Genomic DNA, 21,640 nt, shown 5'->3' with positions numbered 1-21,640 from the left:
CCCCCGGGGGGAATGAAACGAAGGGAAGCGTGAGAACAGCAGAACGCACATGATTTCAGCAACGTGCCGGTTCCCCATCCCTGCCCAGGGAGCGGAGGAAGAAGAAGAGAAATACAAAAATAAAAACCACCGAGAACAAGTAGCCACAAAGCACACGGGGCAGCCCCAGCACAGGCTGTAAACAGGAGCAAACCCCCCCCCCACCCCCCCCCACCACCACCCCGATCCGGAGTCCAGCTCTCCTGGAAAAGCAACAGCACAACATGCTCTGTACAGCCCGACCGGTCCCTGCGGCGCTGAGCGGCGGAGGAGGAGGAGGAGGAGGAAGAGGAGGAGGAGGAGGCTGTGGTTTTAAGCTGGAGGTGGGTTTTGTTTTTGTTTTGCCTTTTTGCTAAAGGTTAAAGTGATCTCCCAGTCTCCCAAGCAGCGTTTGCAGCACCACCGAGCCTGGCCAGGCAGGGAAAGGGATGGGGAGGTGAGGGGAGGGGGGGAAAGTGCTATGGGAAGAGGTGGGATTTGGGATCCAGGGACCCCCAAGACCGGTGGGAAGCAGGTCCAGGGCTGTGCAGCTGGGGGAATCTGGACAAGAGAAGGGAGAGCAAACAATACCAAAAAATACAGATATAAAACCAATTTGTGTGTGTGTGGGGGGGGGGGGGGGGAACATGAACAGTAAATCAGAGTTACTGTTGTCTCCCCCCCCAAAGCAAGAATAATAATTAAAGTCCCAGTTGAGGTGACAGTGGAGAGTGGGACAGAATCCCCTTCCCTGGGGGAAAATAAAGATACAAATGAGGTACCGTGTCCACCCCAAAGCTGCCACCCCTCCCCACAGTCACGCCGACGCTCCAGCCACTGGTTCTTGTCTCTCTGGAATAAAATCCTGGGGCCCAGGGCAGGCCTGGAGCAGAAGCACCATGCGTGTGGCTGGCTGGGAGCCTTGTCCTGTTCCTCCCGGGTGGGTTGTTCAGCACAGATCCAGTCTCTCCCTGACCCCTGCAATCAGAGGTGGTGGTGTTCAGTGCTCCACGGAGCCTTTGCCAGCCTCGTGTGTTTCTCCAGCTTTGTTTGTTTGTTAAAAAAAAAACAAAACCCCAACCAACAACTCTCTCTCTTTCTAGTATATACAGGACACTGAAAATATCCATGGAAAACAACTGGGGGGTGGCTGGAAAAGATGCTTAACACAAAAAAAAAGCCCCCAAAAATCAAAATAAATCCCCAACTCTTCCCCAAACTGATGCTTGCCTTCTCCTCTAGTCCTCCAAGACCACAATCTCCACGTTATGGACCTGGTGCTGATGGTCCTCCACCTCTCCCACCACTTTCTCCTCAGTCCTCAGCTCTGTCTCCAGGATCACGGCTTTGCCTTCCGCCTCCTCCGCCTCCGCTTCGGGGTCCGGCGCTGGGTCGATCTCGATGATGGTCTGTCCGTCGTCCGAGGTGCTTTCCACGGCCTGGATGGTGGAAGTCAAGCCAGATTCCATGGCCACCAACTCCACGGGGTTAACCACAGCTGCCATATTGGCCAGGGCACCGCTGTCCTGCACGGCGGCCGAGCTCAGCAGCGCCAGGCTGGAGGATGGGTGGAGGGTGACGGTGTCGGAGGAGCTCGTCTTGGAGGATGACACCACCGTGGCGTATCGGAAGAGCTGGGAGCCAGAGGGCAAGGTATGAACAGTCACCGGGCTGGAGCCTTGGCTGATGGTTGCCACTGGGATGTTGCCCACAGAGAACTGCTGTCCGACGGGTGCGATAGCGATGGGGGAGATGACGGTGAATTGAGGCTGCTGGATGGGGGTGGAGGGGCTGAGGACGGTGGCCGAGGCTGGGCGCTGCAGGCGGGGTCTCTTGGGGGGTTTGGGAGCGCTCACGGGCATCAGCACCACGTTCTGGATGGTTTGGGACTTGGCCTTCTGGTCTTTGGCAAGTTTCTTCTGCTCCTCCAGCTGCCGCTCCAGGTCTGCGGAGAGAACCGGCAAGCAGCGTGTGGGGCCGGGGTCAGGGTGGGGGGAGCTGGGTGGGGGGCTCTCCTGGGGACTCAGGGGCCATTACACCCCATGTTTGCCACAGGAGGTCACCCAACCACCCAGTCATGCATGACATTAGCAGGTCACTCAAGATGAAACTGCACTGAAGGGAAAAGCCAGATTCTCCCACATGCCCCCCCCAGACCCCCACCCTGTTCTGCACCCGCTCAGCTGGCTGCCTGGGCAGGGAACAGGCGATGCTCTGGAGCAGTTTGTTACTCCTGCTGCCTTCCCACTGAGGAGAAAATGGGCATTTCTGCTCCCCAAGCCTGACCCACCTAGAAGGGAAGGTGAACAAGCCCCTCCAGACAGTAGGAACTGCTCCCCAGGGAGCAGGGCTGCCTGGGGCAGTGAAACATCTCCCTCAACCGTGGGAACACTTGAGTCAGCAGCAGCTCAGTAATCTCATTTATCCAGGGCAGTAGGGGACTAGGACATCCTGGATAAGAACAGGTCCTACAGGACACGGTGAGGAGGGAGAATCCAGGTCAGGTTATTGGATGCAGCTCAGGGGAAGCCGCACAAGACACCTGATAGCTCCACACCAACTCTGCACCCTGTATATGGAGAAGCCCATGAGCTCGGCCCTGCCTGCAGCTCAGGTGGCAGCTGCACAGCCCTTAGCTGGCAGCACCTACTTCCTAATCCCAATGGGATTGCACCCCCAGCACCCTGGCTGCAGCACTTTGGGGTGTGCAATGCCCTGAGCCACTGCTCACCATGAGGCAAGGGAAGAGGGGAACTTCCAGGCAAGCCCTGGGATGGACAGGGATCAGGATGTGTTTGTTTCAGGGCAGCACATATGGAATAAACATAAATAAAAATATAACCCAAACCCTGTGTGCTGGGGGTGTGTTGGGGGTTGTGCCCAAGGGCAGCAGCAGGGTGAGAAGCCTTCCTGGGCGCTGGCCGTACCTGCCAGTGTGTAGAGGAACTGTTCCTCTCCCTGCTCTGTCTGGTTTTTCCTGTTGTCCAGAACCTTCTTGACTGTGTCCATCAGGCCAAACGTGTGGGCAACGTTGTTCAGGACTGCAGCATCTGCCAGGGAAGCACAGGGGGATGAGCACCTTGTCCCGGAGGTGGGATTCTGTCGGGTGCTCAAAACATGCTTGAGTTACACCAGAATTCTCTGCTGCTTTTTGTTAAAACCATCTCTGCTCTTTCAGGAGGGCTGGCTGACAAGGGCAGACCCAGCTCCTGCCTCCTTCTGACATCCAGGGACTCAATAACCCCACTCACATGATAAAGAAAATGAGAGCTGTGTCACCCAAGCAACTCAAAATTGCTGCAAATGAAAGTGTAATTTGCAATCACAGAGATACAAACGAGCTCTCCACCTACAAATCATCACCCCATGCTGCTGACAGTGTCATTAACATGCCAGCTCTGCTGAAAGCTGTGCAAAATGTCTATTATAATCCACTGACTTCAATCACTCGTGGCTTCCAAAAGCTGCCACCAACCAGACACAAGGATCCACCAGCCCAAAGCTAAATTAGAAAATAAAATAAATAAATAAATAAAATAAATCTCTTGTGTAGAATGAAGTTTGTGGCTACATGGATGTTCTCTCATGGATGCTCTCCAGCCCTGTGCTCACAGGGGCTTGGGCTGAACTGGATTAGGGAACTGATCTGAGATAAAAATAACCCTAAAGAGGGGAGTTATTTTTAACTCAGATCAGTTTCCTCATCTGGTTCAGCCCCCAAAACAGGTTTTTTGACACAAGACAGAAGGAGAAGTGAGGGGGCAGGGCCTGTGTAAGGCTGCAGCATCACAGAGAGAAGCCAGGACCTCTGGTCTGAGCTGAGTGGGTTTCCCCAGGGCTGGGACTGGTCTCAGCACAGAGCCAGGGTGATGGTGCTGAGGAAGGGAGGGGGTGCCTCGTGTCCCCGTGCCCCACAGTGGTGTAAGTGAATGCACTTCACAGCTGGGCAGGCTGAGACCACCCCCATGCTCCCACAGCTCAGCTACTGAGCGATAACCCGCTGCCCATCCTGCCTCAACAGCTGGAAGTGGCAGCGATGCATATTCAAGGCTCCTTATTTTTGGCTCCAGCTGCCCTTCTGCACATCCTCCCCCCACTGCAGAGCCAGAGGTTCACAACCTACCTGTCATCTGGAAGGGAGACTGACCCAACCTCTGCTGGACGCCTCTTAGGACTTCTTCTATCTCCTTCTGGATGTTGCACACGACCTCTTCCATCAGCCCCACATCAGCTATTCCTTTCCAGAACATCAGCGTGTCCTCTGGCACCAGGAGAGGGAAAAAGGAAGTCCATACACACAAGCATTTGGCATTTCCCCACCTTAAACCTTCCAGGCAAGAGCAGCTTTGCAAGAGAACTCCTCATATGGCCCTTGGCTTGGATATGACATGCACAGAGCCCCTCCACAAACCCCTACGTGAAGCAAAACGGACCCAGGCAGCAAATCATCTGCTTCTGTTCATCTCTGCAAGATGCAGAGCTTAAAACCTTTGAGGAAATCCTGCCCAAGCTTCTGTGCTGATCCTAAAAGGGAAGGTAGGGCACCGCAGCCAGAGCGACACGGCCCGGAGAGCAGGCAGGGTACTAACAACACACTGCTCGCTGATGGTCTCAGCCTAGCTCCAGGCTGCCAGACATTTGCATCCTTCAAATGAGCAAAAGACAGAAAAAAAAACCACCCCTCTCTCTAGTAGCAAGTGATCTGGTGGATCATGCACCAGGCAGGAGGCCTCTGCCTGCAGCGGTGAGGAGCTTGGCTGCGCGGGACGCCGCACGCCCGGGAAACGCTGGGGTAGCCAGAGGGCTGGGGCCAGCCCTGCCCCTGCCTAAACTCTCTGAATTCTCAGGATCTCAGTCCCCAGGTTGAAAGAGGTGAGGAGAGGGGAAGAAAACAGCCTGAGCTTACCCGAGATCTCCTCCGTGTCCTTCTTCATGCCCTCCTCAGTGGCCATGGTGACGGCGGCTGTCAGCGCTGAGTTCCACTCGATCCCCTCCTCCATGCTCTCCTCTGAGAGGGCAATCTGGGTGATGCTCCCTGCCAGAAGGACATGTCAGCTCTCTCTTGCAGCACCTGGAGCTTTGCTTTCCACACACCCCCCCACACCACCTTCCAGGCCCTTTCTCACTCTCGTGGTTGGGTTGGTGGTGCCTGGCCTCCTTCAACCAGCTAAAAACCAACTATTGCTGCTTCTCACTGGGACTGACCACAAAAGCCCTGGGGCTTCTGGAGGGAAAGAAGGGAAACAGATCCGACTGGATCCTAAACTTCTGGATCAAATCTGGGACTAAGCCAGCCTGCAGCCTGCAGGTTTTACTGTGTGCCTTCCAGGAGAATCTCCTTAGCCTGTGGGCAACTCAGGGCTGTAGAGTCGCCTGCCCAGCTGAATGATGCTGCACAGTTGGGAGTATCTGCTCCCCTAACCTCAGAAGAAGGTCAGTGTCTGCTCTGAAGCATGGGATTCACTCAGTTTGCAATTAGGGTGATACTCAAATCCCATCTGGCCATCAAAGCTCGTTCATAGGTGTCCAGGTGATGTAGAGCAGGCTGCTCTGGAAGAGCTCAGTGTGCCTAGACTCATTCCTGAGCATCAGCCCATCTCGTGCCTTTGTAATAGATCCTCATATAGGAAAGACATCAGGAGATGCTCTACGAGCTCTCCTGGGGGTTTGCTCACACAGAGAGCCCAAACCAGGGATCCCCTCAAGGTGAACCTCCCCTGGCTTCCAAGGCTGCCTCTAGTCACTGATCACATCAGCTGCTCCCAGCCCTTGCAGAGCTCCCTGACAGCTGCTGCGAGGAGCCCTCCGAGCAAATCCAGGATGCCTTTTCCTTCCCAGAAACCAGAGCATTCTCCTTGCTAGGCCTGTGGAGAAGCTGTCAAGTGTATGTGGGGGTCAACTCGATTTGCTCAGCCCAGAGAAGTGTCAGAGGGACGCTCAGGTAGCAGAGTTCAGTGGTTTCCTACCATCAGCTGATGTGGGGGTCTGCACCACGCTCTGCTGCCCCGGCACCGGCGCCCTGGCGCTGCTGATCAGGAGATCAAACTTGGTGCTTCGACAGGTGTTGGTGCAAACTTTGTCGTGCTGGTAGAAGTCAATTTGCCCTGAGTCCATCATCTTCCTGTGCAGGGAGGGAGTGGGGAAAAGAACCAGGCTCAGCTCAAGTCTCAGCCAGGAGACAAAGGGGAGGAATTGCAGGGAGAAACACTGTGGCCACAGGAAGGGTGGGGAAAGGGAGACCCAGCGCCACTCTGCACACCAAACATCTCCTGTAGGGCATTCAGATGACAAATACAAGCCATCCCCCAGCTTCACACACAGGGCTGAGGTCCTGTTCCATGCCCAGCAAATATCAGGTCTGCCACTTCTGTACAGGATGAGGAATCCTGTACCCCTCAGACCCTGGGCCAGGATCTCTGCAGGCTGCTGGCCAGGTAACCCAAACCTCCAGGAGGTGTCCCAGGGACTGCAAAGCATGTCAAACACCTGCTCTGAGCTGCAGTGATGAAGCCCTGAAGGTGGAAACGGTGGCAGACAAGTCAAATACCTCAGCATGATTCCTCCAAGGCGAATGGCTCTCTTCCAGTCCTTGAGGGTAGACTTCCCAGCCAGGTGAACAAAATGCTTCGGGCTGATCAGTTGGTCATTGAACTGAGGAGGAGATAAACAAAGGCTCAGCAAAGAGAGTAACATTGCTTCAGAAAGACTGTCTCAGGACATCCAACCCAGCCAGCCTACAGCTCAGCTAAGCCCCCACTTCTACCCAGAAAGAGGAGCTGCTCCTCAGGTCCCTGCCAGCTTCGATCCCCTGGGCACAGCAATACTTCTACCTCCAAAACGGGTGTGTTTGCAGGGGTTGGCACCCAAACTGCACACCTCCAGCCAAGAACAGCCCCCAAGGCTTTTGGACCGAGCACGAACCAAATCATGAGCACAGACAGTCATCCTGGACACCACTCCTGTTACAGCAAAGAGCTGAGCAACATCTGACACAGCCCAGGCACCTGCTCCGTCCTGCTCCTGCACACAGGGACCTCAGCACATCAGCTCTTCCCACATTCTCAAGTGGAAAAAGGGGAACAGTGAGATTTCTCTTCTCAGCACAACCTGTTCACCGTGGAGGTGACAGGAGTGGAGTATGAGGACACCAAGGGGCAGAGACAAGCTCTGCCAGCCCTCAGGGCAGATCACCCACTCCCCTTCAGCTCCAAATCCCTCATCAAGTGTCAGGCAGGACTCTGCTTTAGACTATGAGGGGGGTGACAGACATTCACTCCTGAACCCACTCTCCACCCCTGCTTTCCCCAGGCTAAAAGGAACTTCAGCAGTAGTGATCCAGCTCGCTGCAAAGTCCCTCAGCACCAGGACAAGGCATCGAGTGAAACAGTGAATGCCCAGACCTGGAGAGCAGAGAAGGGGTCAGCTGCAAAATCTCCCTTACCTTGACACACTTGACATTAATCCCTGGACAGACAAACTTCTTCCAGAGCAGGATGGCTTTGCTCTCCCCACAGGTGATGGGATAGGCGATCTCGATTTCCTCGTTTGTTTCAATGGCGCTGGGGTCTGAGGGAGGAAGGGGGTGAAAGTGAAACTCCTCACCCAAAAAGCTCAAATCCCCCAAGGTGAGAGCAGAAACCTCCCAGGAAACAAAAAGGAGGAGCTTTCCCTGTTCAGGATCACTCCTCTCTCAAGTCTTCTCAAATGACTAGCTCTAACAGCAACCAGCATCTGCTTTTTAATACAGCGACACTCAAAATGAAGCTCATCTCTCAGAGGGACAGGAGCTCAGACAACCAACAGGTCTGTGAGGGGGGCACCACTGAGAGCAATCTTTGTGAAAACAAGATGCCTTAAAATTTGAAGCACAGATCTCTCCTGGATTTCTGGGAGCTCTGGTTTGTCTTTAGCAGCAACACCAGATATTAACTGGTAATAGATTCTCTTTGCAGGCAGAGTTTCTGATAATGCTGCCAAGAGACCCACGCCCACGCAGGAAGCAGAACATCCAGCCACAGCCCCTGACGACAGGAGCCTTTTCCCACATACTCCTCAAGACAGGAGGGAGCACTGGGAGCCAACCTGCTCCCTTCTTCCCAACACCCCACCCAAACCGCCAGCCTGTTCACTCAGCACAGAGCCAGCAAGCAGAGTCCGATGCTTCCCCTGGCACAGACACAGCCACCGTTCTCACACCCATCACTCCTGCCTCCCTGTGTCTGTGCATCAAGACCAAGGTGAAATCTCGGCTCCCCTGTCCCCGTGGGAGCCCTTACCATTCATTGCAGGAGTGCCAGGATCTCAGTTCCAGGACTTTGAGACCAAGCAGTAACAGCAGGCACTTATTCCAGAGCATGCCCAGCCCCTGCACCCACATCCATGCCTGGGAAACAGCATCTGCAGGGGCAGAGCCAGAAGGAAGCCCAGCGAACTGGAGACACCAGCTCAGCAGCGACCGGCCCTGCAGAGGAGGGGATTCTGCCCACCCCAAGCTGGAACTCACCGATCCCTTCCTCTAGCTTGTGGATGGTGTGGGTTTCCACAGCCACTACGGCAGCGCTGGCCTCGGAGCCCTCTTGGTAAATCCTGTTGTGAAAGCAACCATGGACAAAGGCACGATGTAAAGGATGGAAAATCAACACCCACAGCATGGAATCACAAACCCAGGTTCTTTCTTTCTGGCCTGTCCTGGAGGGATGTGGATGTTGTTTGGTACGGGTTCAGCCACAGGCATTTTTTTTGGGGGGGGGGCACGTGGTAACGATCCCCAGGACTGACACAGGCGTTGCCAGCCCTGTCATTGCACCCTCCACACTGCCAGCACCACCCAAGCGGCTCTGCAGAGCGCTTCCCTGCGCCTCCTCCTCTGTCTCTGACACAGGCAGTTACCCACCACAACAGGAAGGGGAGCTCAGTGCCCCAGGATTTCCCTTCCAGCCCTGTGTGACACTGCAGCACAGGGGATGGCGCAGGGAAGAGCCACCCTCACGGCTCCAGCCCCCCCCTCCTCTTGTGAGCATCATCAAACTGGTACCAGTACATCCACATCCCGACCCATCCCGAGTTCGGGATGAAGTGCCTGGTGGCAGCCAATTCCCCACAGCAGCCGTCAGGGGGTCCCACAAAATCCCCCTCCAACCTGCCAGTGTCACCAGATTTTGGAGGAGGATGGTTTTGGAGGGGAACTCTGGGCAGCAGAGGCAGCAGCTGCAGCGTGGCACAAACCCACCCACCCTGGGGATGGGGAAAAGGAGAGCGGGAGGACGCGTGGCTGGGGCAGCACCACGGCTGGATCCATGGGGGATCCAGGGATGGCACCGCAGGGACACGGCACTGCAGGACGGTCGCAGTCCCCAGAGGGGCCCTGTGACAGCAAAGCTTTTGTGTGGCTGGGTTTATCTTGCCCTTTGCCTCGTTCCTTTTTACTATGAGCAGCACAGAACCGACACAGACCTGGACGATGCTGTCCTCAGGGGTGCACCCCCCCACCCTCCTCTCACCCCCCCCACCCCCAGACACACGGGGACCATCCAACTCACCCTTGCTGCACCGGCTGGAGCTGCAGGATCACTTGGGTTTTGGTATCCTCCGGGTTCTCCCCTTCGTTCCCGTCACTTGGTACAACCACCACATCCCCCACAGGGACGCTGACTTCGGCATTCGCCATCTCTCACATGAAGCCCGGCCAGGGGCCGCGGTGCTGCTGCTGCTGCTGCTGCAGAGGGCAAAGCAGAGGCAGGTCTGTGCCGCGCCGGCCCCGCAGCCGGTGCGGGGAGAGGGCCGGGCAGCCGTGTGTAAGCATGATCCGTCCCGGCACGGCACCGGCCGGGCTAGCACCGGCCCGAGGGGCAAAGCTCCGGCTCCCCGGGCAGAGCCTCCGGCTCCCGGGAAGGCGCCGGGTGGTTTAAATTCACCAGCGGAGAGAGATGCCCAGCGCCTGTCACCGCCCCGGGGGGTTCGTCCTCCTCCTCCTCCTCCTCCCCCGTCAATCGCGATAGGTGGGAGCATCTCGCCGGGTGATACACACGCAGCAGCCAGATCCCCCCCCCAAACACACCCCGCCGGTAACCCCCGAGCCGGCAGCCCGGTCCCACCGGGCAGAGCCTCACGGCGGGTTCCCGACACGGGCCCGGCCCGGGGCTCGCCCCTCCCTCTACGGGCGGGCGCTGCCAACCCGGTACCGCCGGGCCGAGACCTCGCTCGGGACAGCGCTGCACCGGCACCAGCCCCCGCGCCGCGGGACCCCCCCCACCCCGGGGCGGTGGGTTCCCCGGGACCCCCGGCACAGGGGGGGGAGCACCGGGACACACACAAACCGCGGCGGGGCCCGGGGCAGCCTTCCCCCCATCCCCCCCCCCCCGCCCCGCCGCGGCGGTCGCCAGGCCCAGTGGGGACACCCCGGTGCCGCCGCGGGCAGGGGTCGCCGAGCGAGGGGTCAGAGGTCAGCGCCCCCTGGGGCCGCAGCCGCCCCCCCGCGGGGGCCAGGCGGGGGAGACGCGGGCCCCCCCACCCCCCCCCGGTGCGCGGCGGGGCGTGGCCGCCCGGGGGAGGGGCGTGGCCTCCCCTCCCCTCCCTCCCCGCGGGCGGACGCAGCGGCGCGGCCCCCCCCCCTCCCCGCCGGCCGCCCCCCCCCCTTCTCCCTTCCCCTCCCCACCCCCCCCGCGGCGCGCGCGACGTCCGCCCTCGCGGCGGCGGCACGTACGGCGGCGGCGCGCGCTGGGGCGCCCCCTCCCCTCCCCTCCCTGGCGGGCCGGGCCCCCTCCCGCCCCGCCCCACCCGCCCCGCCCCGCCGCGCCGCCGCCTGGCCCCTCCCGGCTCCCGTAGCGCGGCGCCGGCCGGCCCTTACCGTCGCCGAGCGGCCGAGTCCGGGGGCTGAGCGAAGGGGGAGGGGGGGGGAAGGGGGGGAAACGGGCCGGGCAGGACGGAGCATGCGCGGTAGTCGCCGTGGCCTCGGCCGCCAGCACTTCCGGCCGCCGCCTGCCTTAAAGGCGCCGCCGCTGCTGCTGCTGCGGGGCCACTCGAGCGCGCGGCGCCGCGCTGCCCCCTGCTGGCGGCCGCCGCCGCCCCGCGGTTCCCCCCCACCCCCCCCACGACGTCGGACGCGAGTGACTGATCCGGGGGCCGCGGCGGGTCCGGCCCCCGCCAGGACGGGCCGGGGAGCGGGGAGCGGCGGCGGGAGTTCCCAGCCCACCCCCGCTCTCGCCGGCGGAACTTTCCCGCCTCCCCTGGTCCCCGGGGTCATCTCTGACCCCGCCTCGGGGCTCCGCGGCCCCCGGTCCTAAACGAGGCCTGTCCCGGCTGCCCTGCACCCCGCACCTCCCGGCCGGTCCCGTCCCGTCCCGTCCCCCCCCCTTATCCCCCCCCGCCGCGCCGCTCCCGCCGGGCGGTACCTGCTGACTGACAGCGAGGCGGCCCAATAGGGACGCGGGGCCGTCCCGCCACAGCCAATGGGCGGGGCGAGGCGGGCGGGGGCGGGCGCAGAGCGGCGGGCGGGGCGGGGCCGCGGCGGGGCCGCCGGTGGCGGCGGCGGCGGCGGCGGGAGGATGCGGGCGGGCGGCGGGGCGGCGCGGGGAGCGCTGGCGCTGGCGCTGCTCCGCCGCTGCCTCCTGCTGGGCCCGCTGGGGCTGCGCCCGGCCGGCGGACAGGACGGTGAGTGGGGATTGCGGGGCACCGGTGGCGGGGGACCCTGTACCGGGACCTACCGGCACCTCAGGGATTCCTCTTCCCTCGTCGGGATGGGCCGTGCACCGCGCCCGGGAGCGGGACTGAGTGGGGTGGGGACTGGGACTGGGAGCGGTGGGCTCTTCTCTGCCCCGTTACCGGGACGGGACGGGCTCCTCGCTGTGTCCGGACCGGGATCGGGTCAGGATGGGCTTCCCCGTACCGATCCGGGACGGGTCCTGCTGTCCCCGGACCGGTACGACGCCGGGATGGGATCCTCGCCATCCGCTTGCCCCGGTCCCGGACGGGACAGGCTCCCCGCTGCCTCCCCCGCATCACTCCTGTCCCGCACCCGCTTGGTTTCCCCGCAGCCCCCGCCCCGCTCCCCCCTGTCCCACTCTCTTCCCGGTGCCGGGGCGCTGCCGGGGGTCCGGGGTCCGTTCCGCCCGCGGGGATTTCCCTGGGAACCCCTAATCCCCGAGGACCCGACTCTGCCCCGGTTTAAGAGGATCGCCGGGGCTCACGGTGAACAGCTGGGAGAGCCGCGGGCTCCATCCCGGGGATACCCGGTGGGTGGGGGTCCGGGAAAGCCCCGAGGGGATGTTCAGCGAAGCCTCATCCCGAAGACGCGATTTCCCGGTGCTTCTCGTCCCCAACTCTACCGAGAGCGAGGAGATGAGGGCGGGACAGCCAAAAGCATCGTCCCCAGCCAGGGGAAACTGAGGCACGGGTCAGGATGGGGCTCACCCGGGGGGCAGAAGCCCGCTGCCTTCCCCGCGCGTGATCTGGGGGACATCCTACGGCGCGTTCCCGCCGCTCCCCGGAGCTGCCGGTGGAGGAGGCGGGGGCGGCTCTCCCGGGGCCGGCAGCGTGCGGGAGGCGGGAGCGTGCCGGGCTTTTCCCGGAGCATCGCCCTGTTGTGTCTTTCCTGCATCCTGTGAGAAAACAAACAAACCCCTGGCAGGGATGACCCGGGGGGGTGTTCAGCCTCTCCCAGCGGAAATCCAGTTTTCCCATTTGTTGGCAATTGGGGTTTTTTTTTAGGGGGGGGGCAAGTGTCGTGTCCCCCCCCCCCGTGGCTCTGTCTTCACAGTTCCCAGCCCCTCGGTAGCATCTTTGGAGCCAAATCCCAGGGTGCAGCTCTCAGCTTCTCTCTGCCATGTGCTGGCCACGCTCGGGGGGTTTGTTCCCAGGGTTTTCTTTCCCGGGATGGGCCCCCCCCAGCCCCTCCACACCAGCTGGTGTGGGGTTGAACCCGAGGGGTCCATCCAAGCCCCCCATCTCGGCTGCCTGTGCCTGGCTGTCCTGGCCAGAGAGGGTTTTCTGTGCAGATCTCAATAGCTCCCACCTTCCTTGCCAGAAACTCCCCCAAAATAGCCCAGATTTCTCTTCCCCCAGCACAACAGCCCCTCTGCGAGCTGCTTGTACCAGCAACCCCCGGGGTCCCCTATGCCATTACCCCATCCAGCCTGCCCCGGTGCCCCCCACAGCCCCTGGTCCCTCCTGGCTCTGCTGTAACAGGGGCTGCTCCCCAGCCGGGGTGGGGTGAAGGGAACAGAACTTGGGGGGGGGGGGTTCACCCAGTCCTCCCTCAGCCCCACAGGGGATGGGGGGGGGGGGGGGATGTCTCACAGGATAACACACCCCGGGTTGGCCACCAGCCCTTCCCGCAGGCTGGGCAGCAGTGGGCTCTGTGGGGATGCTGGAATCTTCCACCTCCGGCCTCCCCCCATCCCCTGATTTCCATCCCCTCAGGATTTTCCCCCGCCGGCGCTTTGTGGCGTCTCCGGGCGACGGCCAGGGCAGCCAAGGCAGGGTGAAGCCCTGCCCGCCGCCGCTTTTCTTTCTGGCTCCGCCAGGATGATGCTTGGCAGGAGCAGCAGCGTTTTGGGGATGGGATGTGTGTGTGTGTGTGTGAACGATGGGCCCCTCCAGCCCGTGCAGGGGGGATGCTGAGCGGTGCTTCCCCCCCCATATCCCTGCCCTTCCCCACGCCCCAGTCCTGCGCCGCCTCCACCAGAAATCCCCGATGGTCCCTGACACCAGCAGCTTGCAGCTCGTTTCCAGGATATTCCCTCGTGCTGGGGGGGGGGTGGCAGATCCGGAGAAAAGTCCCTTTTGTGGCTGGGGAAGGAGGCGCTGGGGGTGCAGCTGCCTGAGGGTCAAGGTCCAGGCTGCAGCCAGGGGGTCCCGGGGGACACACACACACACTCAGTGCTGTACAGCCCTATGTGGGGGGGAGTATTTCCTCCTCACATCCTTTTGTATCCCCCCCCCCAAAATTGTGGTCCTCACAGCCTGGGGGATGGAGAGGAGCTGGAGGTCTGCATCAGGTGGTTGTGGGGGAAACTGAGGCAGCTTCGTTCCTGGCATCCCCCCACCCCAGGGGCTGTTTCTGGGGGGAAACAGCCCGAAAAGCCACCAAAAAAAAAATAAAGGATCTATCAGGCAAGAACATTCGAAGGGGCTGCAGGTGCCCGTAGGGTCTCCCCAGGGCTGTGCCAAGTGGGGAAACTGAGGCAGGGAGCAGCGTGGCTGAGCTGTGTGCACCCCCCTACCCCCCACCCCATCTCTCCACAGGGGATGGCTGTGGCCACACGCTGCTGACACCCCAGAGCGGCACCCTCAGCTCCAAGAACTACCCCGGCACCTACCCCAACCACACCGCCTGCCGCTGGCGGCTGCACAGCCCCCCGGGCACCTCCCTCCTCCTGGCCTTTGGGGACGTGGACCTGGAGCCCTCGGAGCACTGTGCCCACAGCTCCCTGCTGCTGGCAGACCCTGACACCGGCACCGCCTACGGTAAGAGGGGTCCCCCCGGGGAGGGAAACTGAGGCAGCGGCCACCCCAGGGGCTGCAGGCAGAGGGTGGGGGTGGTGGGGTGGGTGCGATGCCACGTTCTGTAAAGTCCTGGATGAGGAAAAGAAGAGGGAAATCCGGCTCTTTTTTTAGCTGATTTCATCGTGGGGAAGGGGTTGTTGAAGGAGGGGAGGATCTGAGGAAGGGGATGTCCAAGGATGGGGTACCCGAGGAGGGGGGTGCTGTTGCCAAGCTGAGGGGAGGGCGCCCAGCCAGGGCCAGATGCAGCTGCCGATTGATTAATTCTGCTGCTGCCCAAACGCTTCCAGGATTTTCCCAGAGAGATTTAATGGTCTTGGAGGGATTTGACAGCACCAGGAGCGTGGGAGGTGCTGGGGGAGGCGTCCTGGGGAGGGGGGGGAGAGGAAGTGTCACTACTGGGGTGTTGATGAGGTGGGGTTGAGGAGCAGCCCTGAGGCCTGGTGAGGGGCAGGGGATGCTGTGGGAGGGGTGGAAAGGACCCGGCTCCCAAGACCCGGATCTTTCCCTGGTTTTCACCCCTTCCAGGCTGATGCCCAGAGGGGAACCAGTGCTCCTCATCCTCTCTGCCGTGGCCTCAGGGATGTGTTTGTCCCCATCTCCCAGGACCCAAAGCCCAGAGGCCACCTGGCCCCAGCAATGTGGGGATGGGGACCCCTGGGTGATGCTCTGGGGGGGCACATGGATGTGGCAGGGACCCCGCAGCCCCTCTGGGTGCCTGTGTCAGGGCTGTGCGTGCCTGCAGGCCCTGGGTGCTGCGGGGCTGGGACGGGGTCCCTCTCCCTTGCCTGCGGCTGACGCTGGCCCTTGAGAGATCCCAGATGTTTTTCGGGAAGCGGCCGAGCAGGGGGAGGCTGTGGGCTGCTGACTCAGCCCCACTGTCTGGCGCCTGGCTGGGGTCCCCGTGGAGGGGGGGTGTCAGCCTCCAGCCCAGGGCTCAGCTGAGGGGTCCCCAGCACCCGGGGTGGGGGGGGTGGTCTCTGGAGCTGCCAGCTGGTGGGCACTGTGCCTGTCCTGGCACCGCTGCCGCAGCGTCTGTCCAGGGCAGCGCTGGCATCTGGCAGCGCGTGGGAAATCCGTGTGTGTGTCATCGGCGTCTCATCTGCACAGCAGGCAGAACCCCCCCCCCCCCCTTCCATCCTGTCTGTGACCCTGTGACATCCCAGCACGTCCTACGTCCCCTGGGCTCAACCTCCCAGTTAATCTGACCCAGGGACAGTGAGGGTGTGGGTTGGCGTGGGGAAACTGAGGCACGGCACAACCCCCAGGGTGGGGGTTTCACTGCCAGTCCCTTGAGGACCTGGGTCCCCCTCCCCAGGGTAACAATGGCATTTGCTCAAAGCACCTCGGGGCGCCCTGAGGCTCAGATGAGGGACATGATGCAGAGCAGAGACTCAGGAAGGAAGGGGTGATGGCAGTCCAGGGATTGGGGCCACCTCGTGTCCCTGTTTGGGACCAGGGATGTCCCCAAGGAACCTGCCTCCTTGCTAAGCCGAAGTTTTAATCAGGGAGATGGAGACTGCAAATTAATTTGGATTAAATGGGGGTGGATTTAGGAGGCAGCTTTGGTGGCGTCTGTGAGAGGGGAGATGGGAGGGGACTGTGACACAGCCCTTGTGGGATGCCAGCACTGCAGTGGAATGAAGAGGCCCTGGGAGGAGGCAGTGGGGGGGCCCTGCTTGGCCCACAGCCCTTCTGTCCCTGCCTGGGGACCTCTCAGGGTGGCCCCTGGGTCCAGCTCCGATCCCCGTGCCGGGATGCAGGGGGACAACATGCGCCCCAGGCCCCCCCAAGCATGGATGGATCTGCTCTGGGGCTGGGACCAGCCTGGGCATGGGACCACCCTCAGGATAAGACCACCCGGGCGGGGGGGGGGTGGGACCACCTGTGGGGATGGGCCACGCTTGGTGTGGGACCACCCTAAGCACAGCCCGAGTGCCTGAGCCCCCAGAATGCCTGAGCCCCCCACCCCAGCGCTGGCGAGGGAGGTGGGGGGTGACACCCCCGGGTCTGGGGGGTCCTCTCCACGGCCCCCTCCCTGCCCACAGGTCCCTACTGCCGGAACGCCGGCCCTGCCACCCCACTGCTGCTGCTGAACTCCAGCACCGTGACCGTCCTGTTCAACAGCACCAGCCACCGCTCGGGACGTGGCCTCCTCCTGTCCTACGCCTCCTCGCAGCACCCAGGTAGGGGGGAGCATCCCCCAGGGATGTAGAGATGTTCCCCCACCCCCCACCCCCCCAGCCTGGGGCACGGCTGGGGGGTCAGGGGTCTCCCTGCTGACCCCAGGGTGGGCTCACATCAGCCCCAAGCTCCATGGAAGACGTGTGTTCTCCCTGGCTGGGGACACAACATGGATGATGCCCAGGACACCCCAGCCAGCTGGGACCCCCCCCAACACCCTGGACCCCCTGGTTAGCGGGGTCCCCATTGTCAGACAGCGCTGCAGTCGTGGGGCTGGTGGCTGCAGGGACTGAGGGGCCATCCCTCTGGGCCCCCTAGAATGGGGTGCCCTGGGCAGGGGAGGGTACCATAGGGGTCCCTCACCCCAGGGTGTCCCTGCCTTGCAGACCTGGTCTCCTGCCTGGTTCGAGGCACCCACTACACCCAGGAGCACGTCAGGTGAGTGGCCAGGGGTTGTGAGGGGTCCCCACTTTGCTGGTCCCCATCAGCCCCAGTTTCATCCCCATCCCTCTGCTGGGTGCTCTGGCCGCACTCGCCTGGGGGCTTTTGGGGCACAGACATGGTGGGATGGGCAACAACGTGGGATTTGGAGGTGGGAGTGAGCCCCTGATCCCCCCACCTCTCCGTGTGTTCCAGCGTGTACTGCCCTGCAGGCTGCAAGGACATCGATGGGGACATCTGGGGCAACCCCAGCCAGGGCTACCGGGATGTAAGTGCAGAGCCCAGCCAGCCCCACGGGGCACCCACTGCACCGGGCAGCACCCTGGGTGGCACCCAGGCTACACCCACCACGGAGGGTCCCCGGCACGTGTGGCTATTGCTTGTCACCCCCTTGTAGACCGCAGGGGATGGGTTTGGCCATGCAGTGCCCCCTGGGGTGCCCGCTGCCCCCCACCCCCCCATCCCTGGGGGGCTGCTCTCACCCCTGCCGCGCTCCCCGCAGACCTCAGTGCTGTGCAAGGCGGCCGTGCACGCCGGGGTGATCGCGGATGAGCTGGGCGGGCAGGTCACCCTGTCCCGGGAGAAGGGCATCACGCTCTACGAGTCGGCCTTCGCCAACGGGCTCCACTCCAAAAGGTGGGCGAGGGGTGAGGTGTGTGTGTGTGGGGGAGGGCTGAAGACCCCAGCTGCACCCCACTCAGCCGCAGGACTCCTCTGCACCGACACGAGGGACCTGCCACCCGTCAATTTCAGAGGCCCCCAAGGTTTGTTCACTTGGGGTGTCCCCCCCCCACCCCGCTTTCCTCCCCACAGGGGATCCCTCTCCGAGAAGCGGCTCATATTCCACAAAGGTATTTTTCAACATTTCCCCTGACATTAAGCCACAGTTTTGGCTGCTGAGCCCAGTGCCACCCCCTGTAGCCGTGTCCCCGTGGGGGTCCCGGACTCCCAGCCCACCCCCTCTCGTTGCCAGCCTGCGGCGATGCGCTGGACGTGGCCGCCTTCAACGCCTCGTCCTCATGGCACGAGGTGGATGCTCTGGGCCAGGACCGAGCCTGGGCGGCTGAACGGGCAGCACTGGGCACCACCGGCCACTCCTGGGCAGCTGAACCGGGCTCTGAGGGTGCCTGGCTGGAGCTGGACCTGGGCACCCGCAGGAACGTCACAGGTGAGCTCCAGCCCTCGGTGGGGAGGTGGCAAGAGCCACCTGTACCACCCTGTACCACCCCAACCACTCTCCTCCCCTTGGTGATGGAGGTGCCAGGCAAGACCTACCCAGAGCAGTTATGACCCACCCACAACCCCCCCAGTAACTCCCAGGCAGCACTAGAACTCCTTGTGCAATCATTTTACTGGTGCAAACTGGGATGCAGAGAGCACCAACCCTCCCCCCCTAATCTGTCCCCTGTCCCTGCTCCCCCCCCCCAGCCATTTCTGGGACGAACAAGTTAATATTATGCTCTTGCATCTGGTGCCAGCGAGCGCCTTTTGTTCGCCCGGAGCCTGCAGAAAGCGGGGGCTTTGTGCGGCGGCGGCTGGTGACCACGGGGAAGAAAATGGGGACATTGTGAGGCCGGAGGCTGGAGGAGGGAGGAATGCAGGGCTGGCAGCTGGGGCCGGAGGTTATCAGCTCCTGGGGGCAGAGCGGGGGGTCTGCCACTTGGATCTGCCACCCAGCCCCTCTCCCCAGGCTGGTGACGCGTCCTTAACCCTCGGTGTCCTCCCAGCAGGGGCTCAGGTATCCCAGAGATGGGGGTTATTCCCACTTTGTCCCATGCAATGGGGGATGCTGGTGCACAGAGCAGCCCCCCCAAGTCCTTCCCCAGCCCCCAGCTGACAGCAGCCACCCCCTCCCCACACACCCCCCCCCACCTCGGGCTCGCTCCTGCACCACCAGGCATCATCACGAAGGGCTCTGAGCCATACGACTACTACGTGTCGTCCTACCGGGTCTCCTCCAGCCGTGATGGGAAAAACTGGAGACCCTACAGAGGCAGCAGCAGCCAGGAGGACAAGGTGGGCACGGGAGGGGACAGCAGGGAGTGGCACAGACCCCCTCCCCATGGACACGTGGCTATCGGCGCCCTCTCTTCACCCTCTCTTCGAAGGTCTTTGAAGGAAACGCTGACAGCCATGGGGAGGTCTCCAATGCCTTCATCCCCCCCATCGTCGCCCGCTACATCCGTGTCACACCCCAGAGCTGGCACCAGCGCGTGGCCCTGAGGGTGGCCCTGGTGGGCTGCCAGCTGGCGAGGGTCCGCGCGCCCCGGCCCTACGGTGAGCCCCTCTGTGGGACCTCTCACCCTGCACCCCCATCCCCCAAATGTCCCCCCCTGGGACCTGGTGGTGGTCCCACGCTGATGGTTCCCGCTCTGCCCTGCAGTGCCCAGCATCCCCAAGGAGGACCCCCTCCCCACCAGCCCCCCAACCAGCTACACGTCCATCCCTGGTGTCGCCCTGGACACAGAGAAGGCAGGTGGGTGCCATGGGGGGCTGTTGTTGGGGGTGCACTGACAGACCCACCCAGGGTTTAAGTTCCCCCTGTGATAACACATCAGTTTTCCTTTGCTGGTGGCCCCGGGTGCGCCCCTGGCACCTATGGGTGCAGAGGGGTGGGATGGGACACCCGGGGGCTGATGCTGCCCTCCCTCCCCAGGCTCCACACTGCTGGTGATGCTGCTCATCGGCGGCTTCATGCTCCTCTGCTCCAGCCTCCTGCTGCTGGCTTTCCTCTGCCGCAGGAAGAGGTGGGTCCCATCCTGCCCCCTCGCTTTGCCCTGGGGGGACCCAGCATCGCCTCCCCAAAGCCTGGCAGCTCTGGGCGGCTCCATTCAGCTGCTCGTTGGGTGCTGAGGGGTGTAGCCCCCTGCGTTGTGGGTGTGAGGAGGTGGGTGGCAGCAGGCACAGGGAAGCTGGGACCCCTCACCTCCACCTCGCTCTCCCCTTGGCAGGAAGCTGGCAGCAGAGCTGAACAGTGGGAGCACAAAAGGTAAAGGGTCCCCAACCCCTCCCCGGGGGTCGTGCCATGATGCAGGGCATAATTCAGGAGGGGGTACAGCTGTGTTACCCGGTGCTGCTGCCCAGCCCTCAGCCAGAGGCACCGGCACGGCGCTGTCTGTCCCCAGGGGACAGCAGGTGACAACTGGGGGTTCTGCTCTCCGCTCAGGGTACCCCAAACTGGAGCCGAGCCAGGTGTGCTCCCTGCAGAGCCTGCCGCCCCCCAGCTCTGTGCTGGCCTCCTTCCCCACAGCGGCCGTGCCGGAGGACCCCAGCCAGACCCATTCGCCAGGTAACGGGGCCATGGGGGCGTGGAGCGGGTCCCTCAGCGCAGAGCCGGAGGCTCTGGGGCGTCTCCCCCACCGCGTCCTCGGGCTCCCGTCCCACCCCTCCACCCCGCCGACCCTCGTCCTGCATCGCAGCAAAACAGAGACCGGGCAAGGCTTAATGTTTTCATTGATAATCCGCCTCAGCCGGGCGCGGCGAAGGGGGCTGGGGGGGTCACCGGGACGCGCCCGTCTCCACGGGGCGAGTGTCCCGCCCTGGATGGGCTCCGGCGGCGCTCGCCCGGCCGCTCCCGGGCCGGGGCCAGGCGTGCCCGTGTTCCCACCCAGCCCACCCGATCCCCCCCCCTCCCCGTTGCAGAATACGCCGAGCCGGACCTGGTGCAGGTGAGCCCCGGGAGCCCCGCGGGGCCGTCCACCTTCAAGCCGCTCCTGGACGAGGGCTACACGCTGCCGCTGGTCACCAACCACTACGACGTGCCGGGAAAGTACCACGAGTACGCGGAGCCGCTGCCGCCAGAGCCCGAGTACGCCACGCCGTTCGGCGAGCCCGAACCCGCCGGCACCCGCCGAAACCTCTGCGGCATCACGGGCTTCCCCGCTTCCCCCGTGATGCGTTACGATGCGCCCCCGCAGCGCCCCGGGGAGCTGCCTCACCTCCGGGGTCTCGGCGGGGCGCGCACGGGTCTCCGGGCGGAGCGGACTGCTGGCCCCGGCGGGGATGTCCCCTCCCCGGAGGGGTCCCGCCGCCAGCTGGGGGCCTGTCCCCTCTCACACGTGTATCACGACGCTTTGTGAAGCGGCGGGGGGGGTCCCGGCGGCAGCTGCCCCGGCGGCACCTCCCGCGGAACACGGCTATTTAAACACAGTTCACGGCTGGTCTCCGCGCACCGCGCAACCTCCGCGTCACCCCTCCTTGGGGATAAACCGCCCCTAACCCGGTAACAGCGGCAACACCCCGCCGCTCCCCACCGGTTGCCCCAGCCCCCCGCTGCGCTCTGCTGTTGACACGGTCCCGGGGCGCCGGAACGGGCGGTCACCGGCGACCCCCACTGCAAAAATTGTGCTTCCGAAATCTCTTGATGTCGATTCCGCGGGGGCGGCCGGTCGGCCCCCCCGTGCCACGCACGGCAGAAGCCCTTTTTAAAGGCGCGCCTCCGCCTCGCCGAGTCCCGAAAGCGCCAGAGTGCCTCACAAGTCACGGCGAGGCGCTCCCT

The 21,640-nt window shown here is 62.9% G+C and overlaps 2 protein-coding genes and 1 long non-coding RNA gene across 4 annotated transcripts; 2 read left to right on the top strand and 1 right to left on the bottom strand.

The window, feature by feature from the left end:
- Positions 1–230: 230 nt before the first annotated feature.
- Positions 231–9,989, bottom strand: GMEB1 (glucocorticoid modulatory element binding protein 1). Of its 2 annotated transcripts, XM_084274382.1 has the most exons (9): positions 9,558–9,989; positions 8,522–8,604; positions 7,460–7,584; positions 6,566–6,669; positions 5,985–6,139; positions 4,925–5,053; positions 4,142–4,279; positions 2,946–3,068; positions 231–1,963 (listed from the first exon to the last, which is right to left on the bottom strand). In XM_084274382.1, exons 1-9 carry the CDS (start codon positions 9,683–9,685, stop codon positions 1,257–1,259), a joined length of 1,692 nt encoding a protein of 563 aa, XP_084130508.1. In that variant the 5' UTR covers positions 9,686–9,989; the 3' UTR covers positions 231–1,256. The 2 variants fall into 2 exon arrangements, with proteins under 2 accessions (XP_084130508.1, XP_084130509.1); XM_084274383.1 differs by lacking the exons at positions 8,522–8,604; positions 9,558–9,989 and adding an exon at positions 8,295–8,416.
- Positions 1,582–3,559, top strand: LOC311200195. The gene is made up of 2 exons (XR_014617809.1): positions 1,582–1,671; positions 3,197–3,559. It is a non-coding gene; the product is annotated as an uncharacterized lncRNA (long non-coding RNA).
- Positions 9,990–11,561: 1,572 nt separating the features above from the next.
- On the top strand, positions 11,562–21,332 carry LOC311200087 (discoidin, CUB and LCCL domain-containing protein 1-like; the record flags this gene model as incomplete). Its single annotated transcript, XM_084274255.1, has 15 exons — positions 11,562–11,667; positions 14,260–14,481; positions 16,536–16,703; positions 17,088–17,139; positions 17,338–17,410; positions 17,645–17,778; positions 17,956–17,993; positions 18,116–18,310; positions 19,040–19,158; positions 19,251–19,419; positions 19,526–19,618; positions 19,799–19,889; positions 20,094–20,131; positions 20,309–20,431; positions 20,785–21,332. The coding sequence occupies 15 exons, from the start codon at positions 11,562–11,564 to the stop codon at positions 21,219–21,221; spliced, it is 2,058 nt and encodes a 685-aa protein (XP_084130381.1). The 3' UTR covers positions 21,222–21,332.
- Between the last annotated feature and the right edge of the window lie 308 nt (positions 21,333–21,640).

This window comes from Gallinula chloropus, assembly GCF_964237585.1.
Source record: "Gallinula chloropus genome assembly, chromosome: 22".
In the NCBI taxonomy this organism is placed as follows: domain Eukaryota; kingdom Metazoa; phylum Chordata; class Aves; order Gruiformes; family Rallidae; genus Gallinula; species Gallinula chloropus.
The sequence above is the reverse complement of the archived record's forward strand: the minus strand, read 5'-3'. Positions and strand labels throughout refer to the sequence as shown.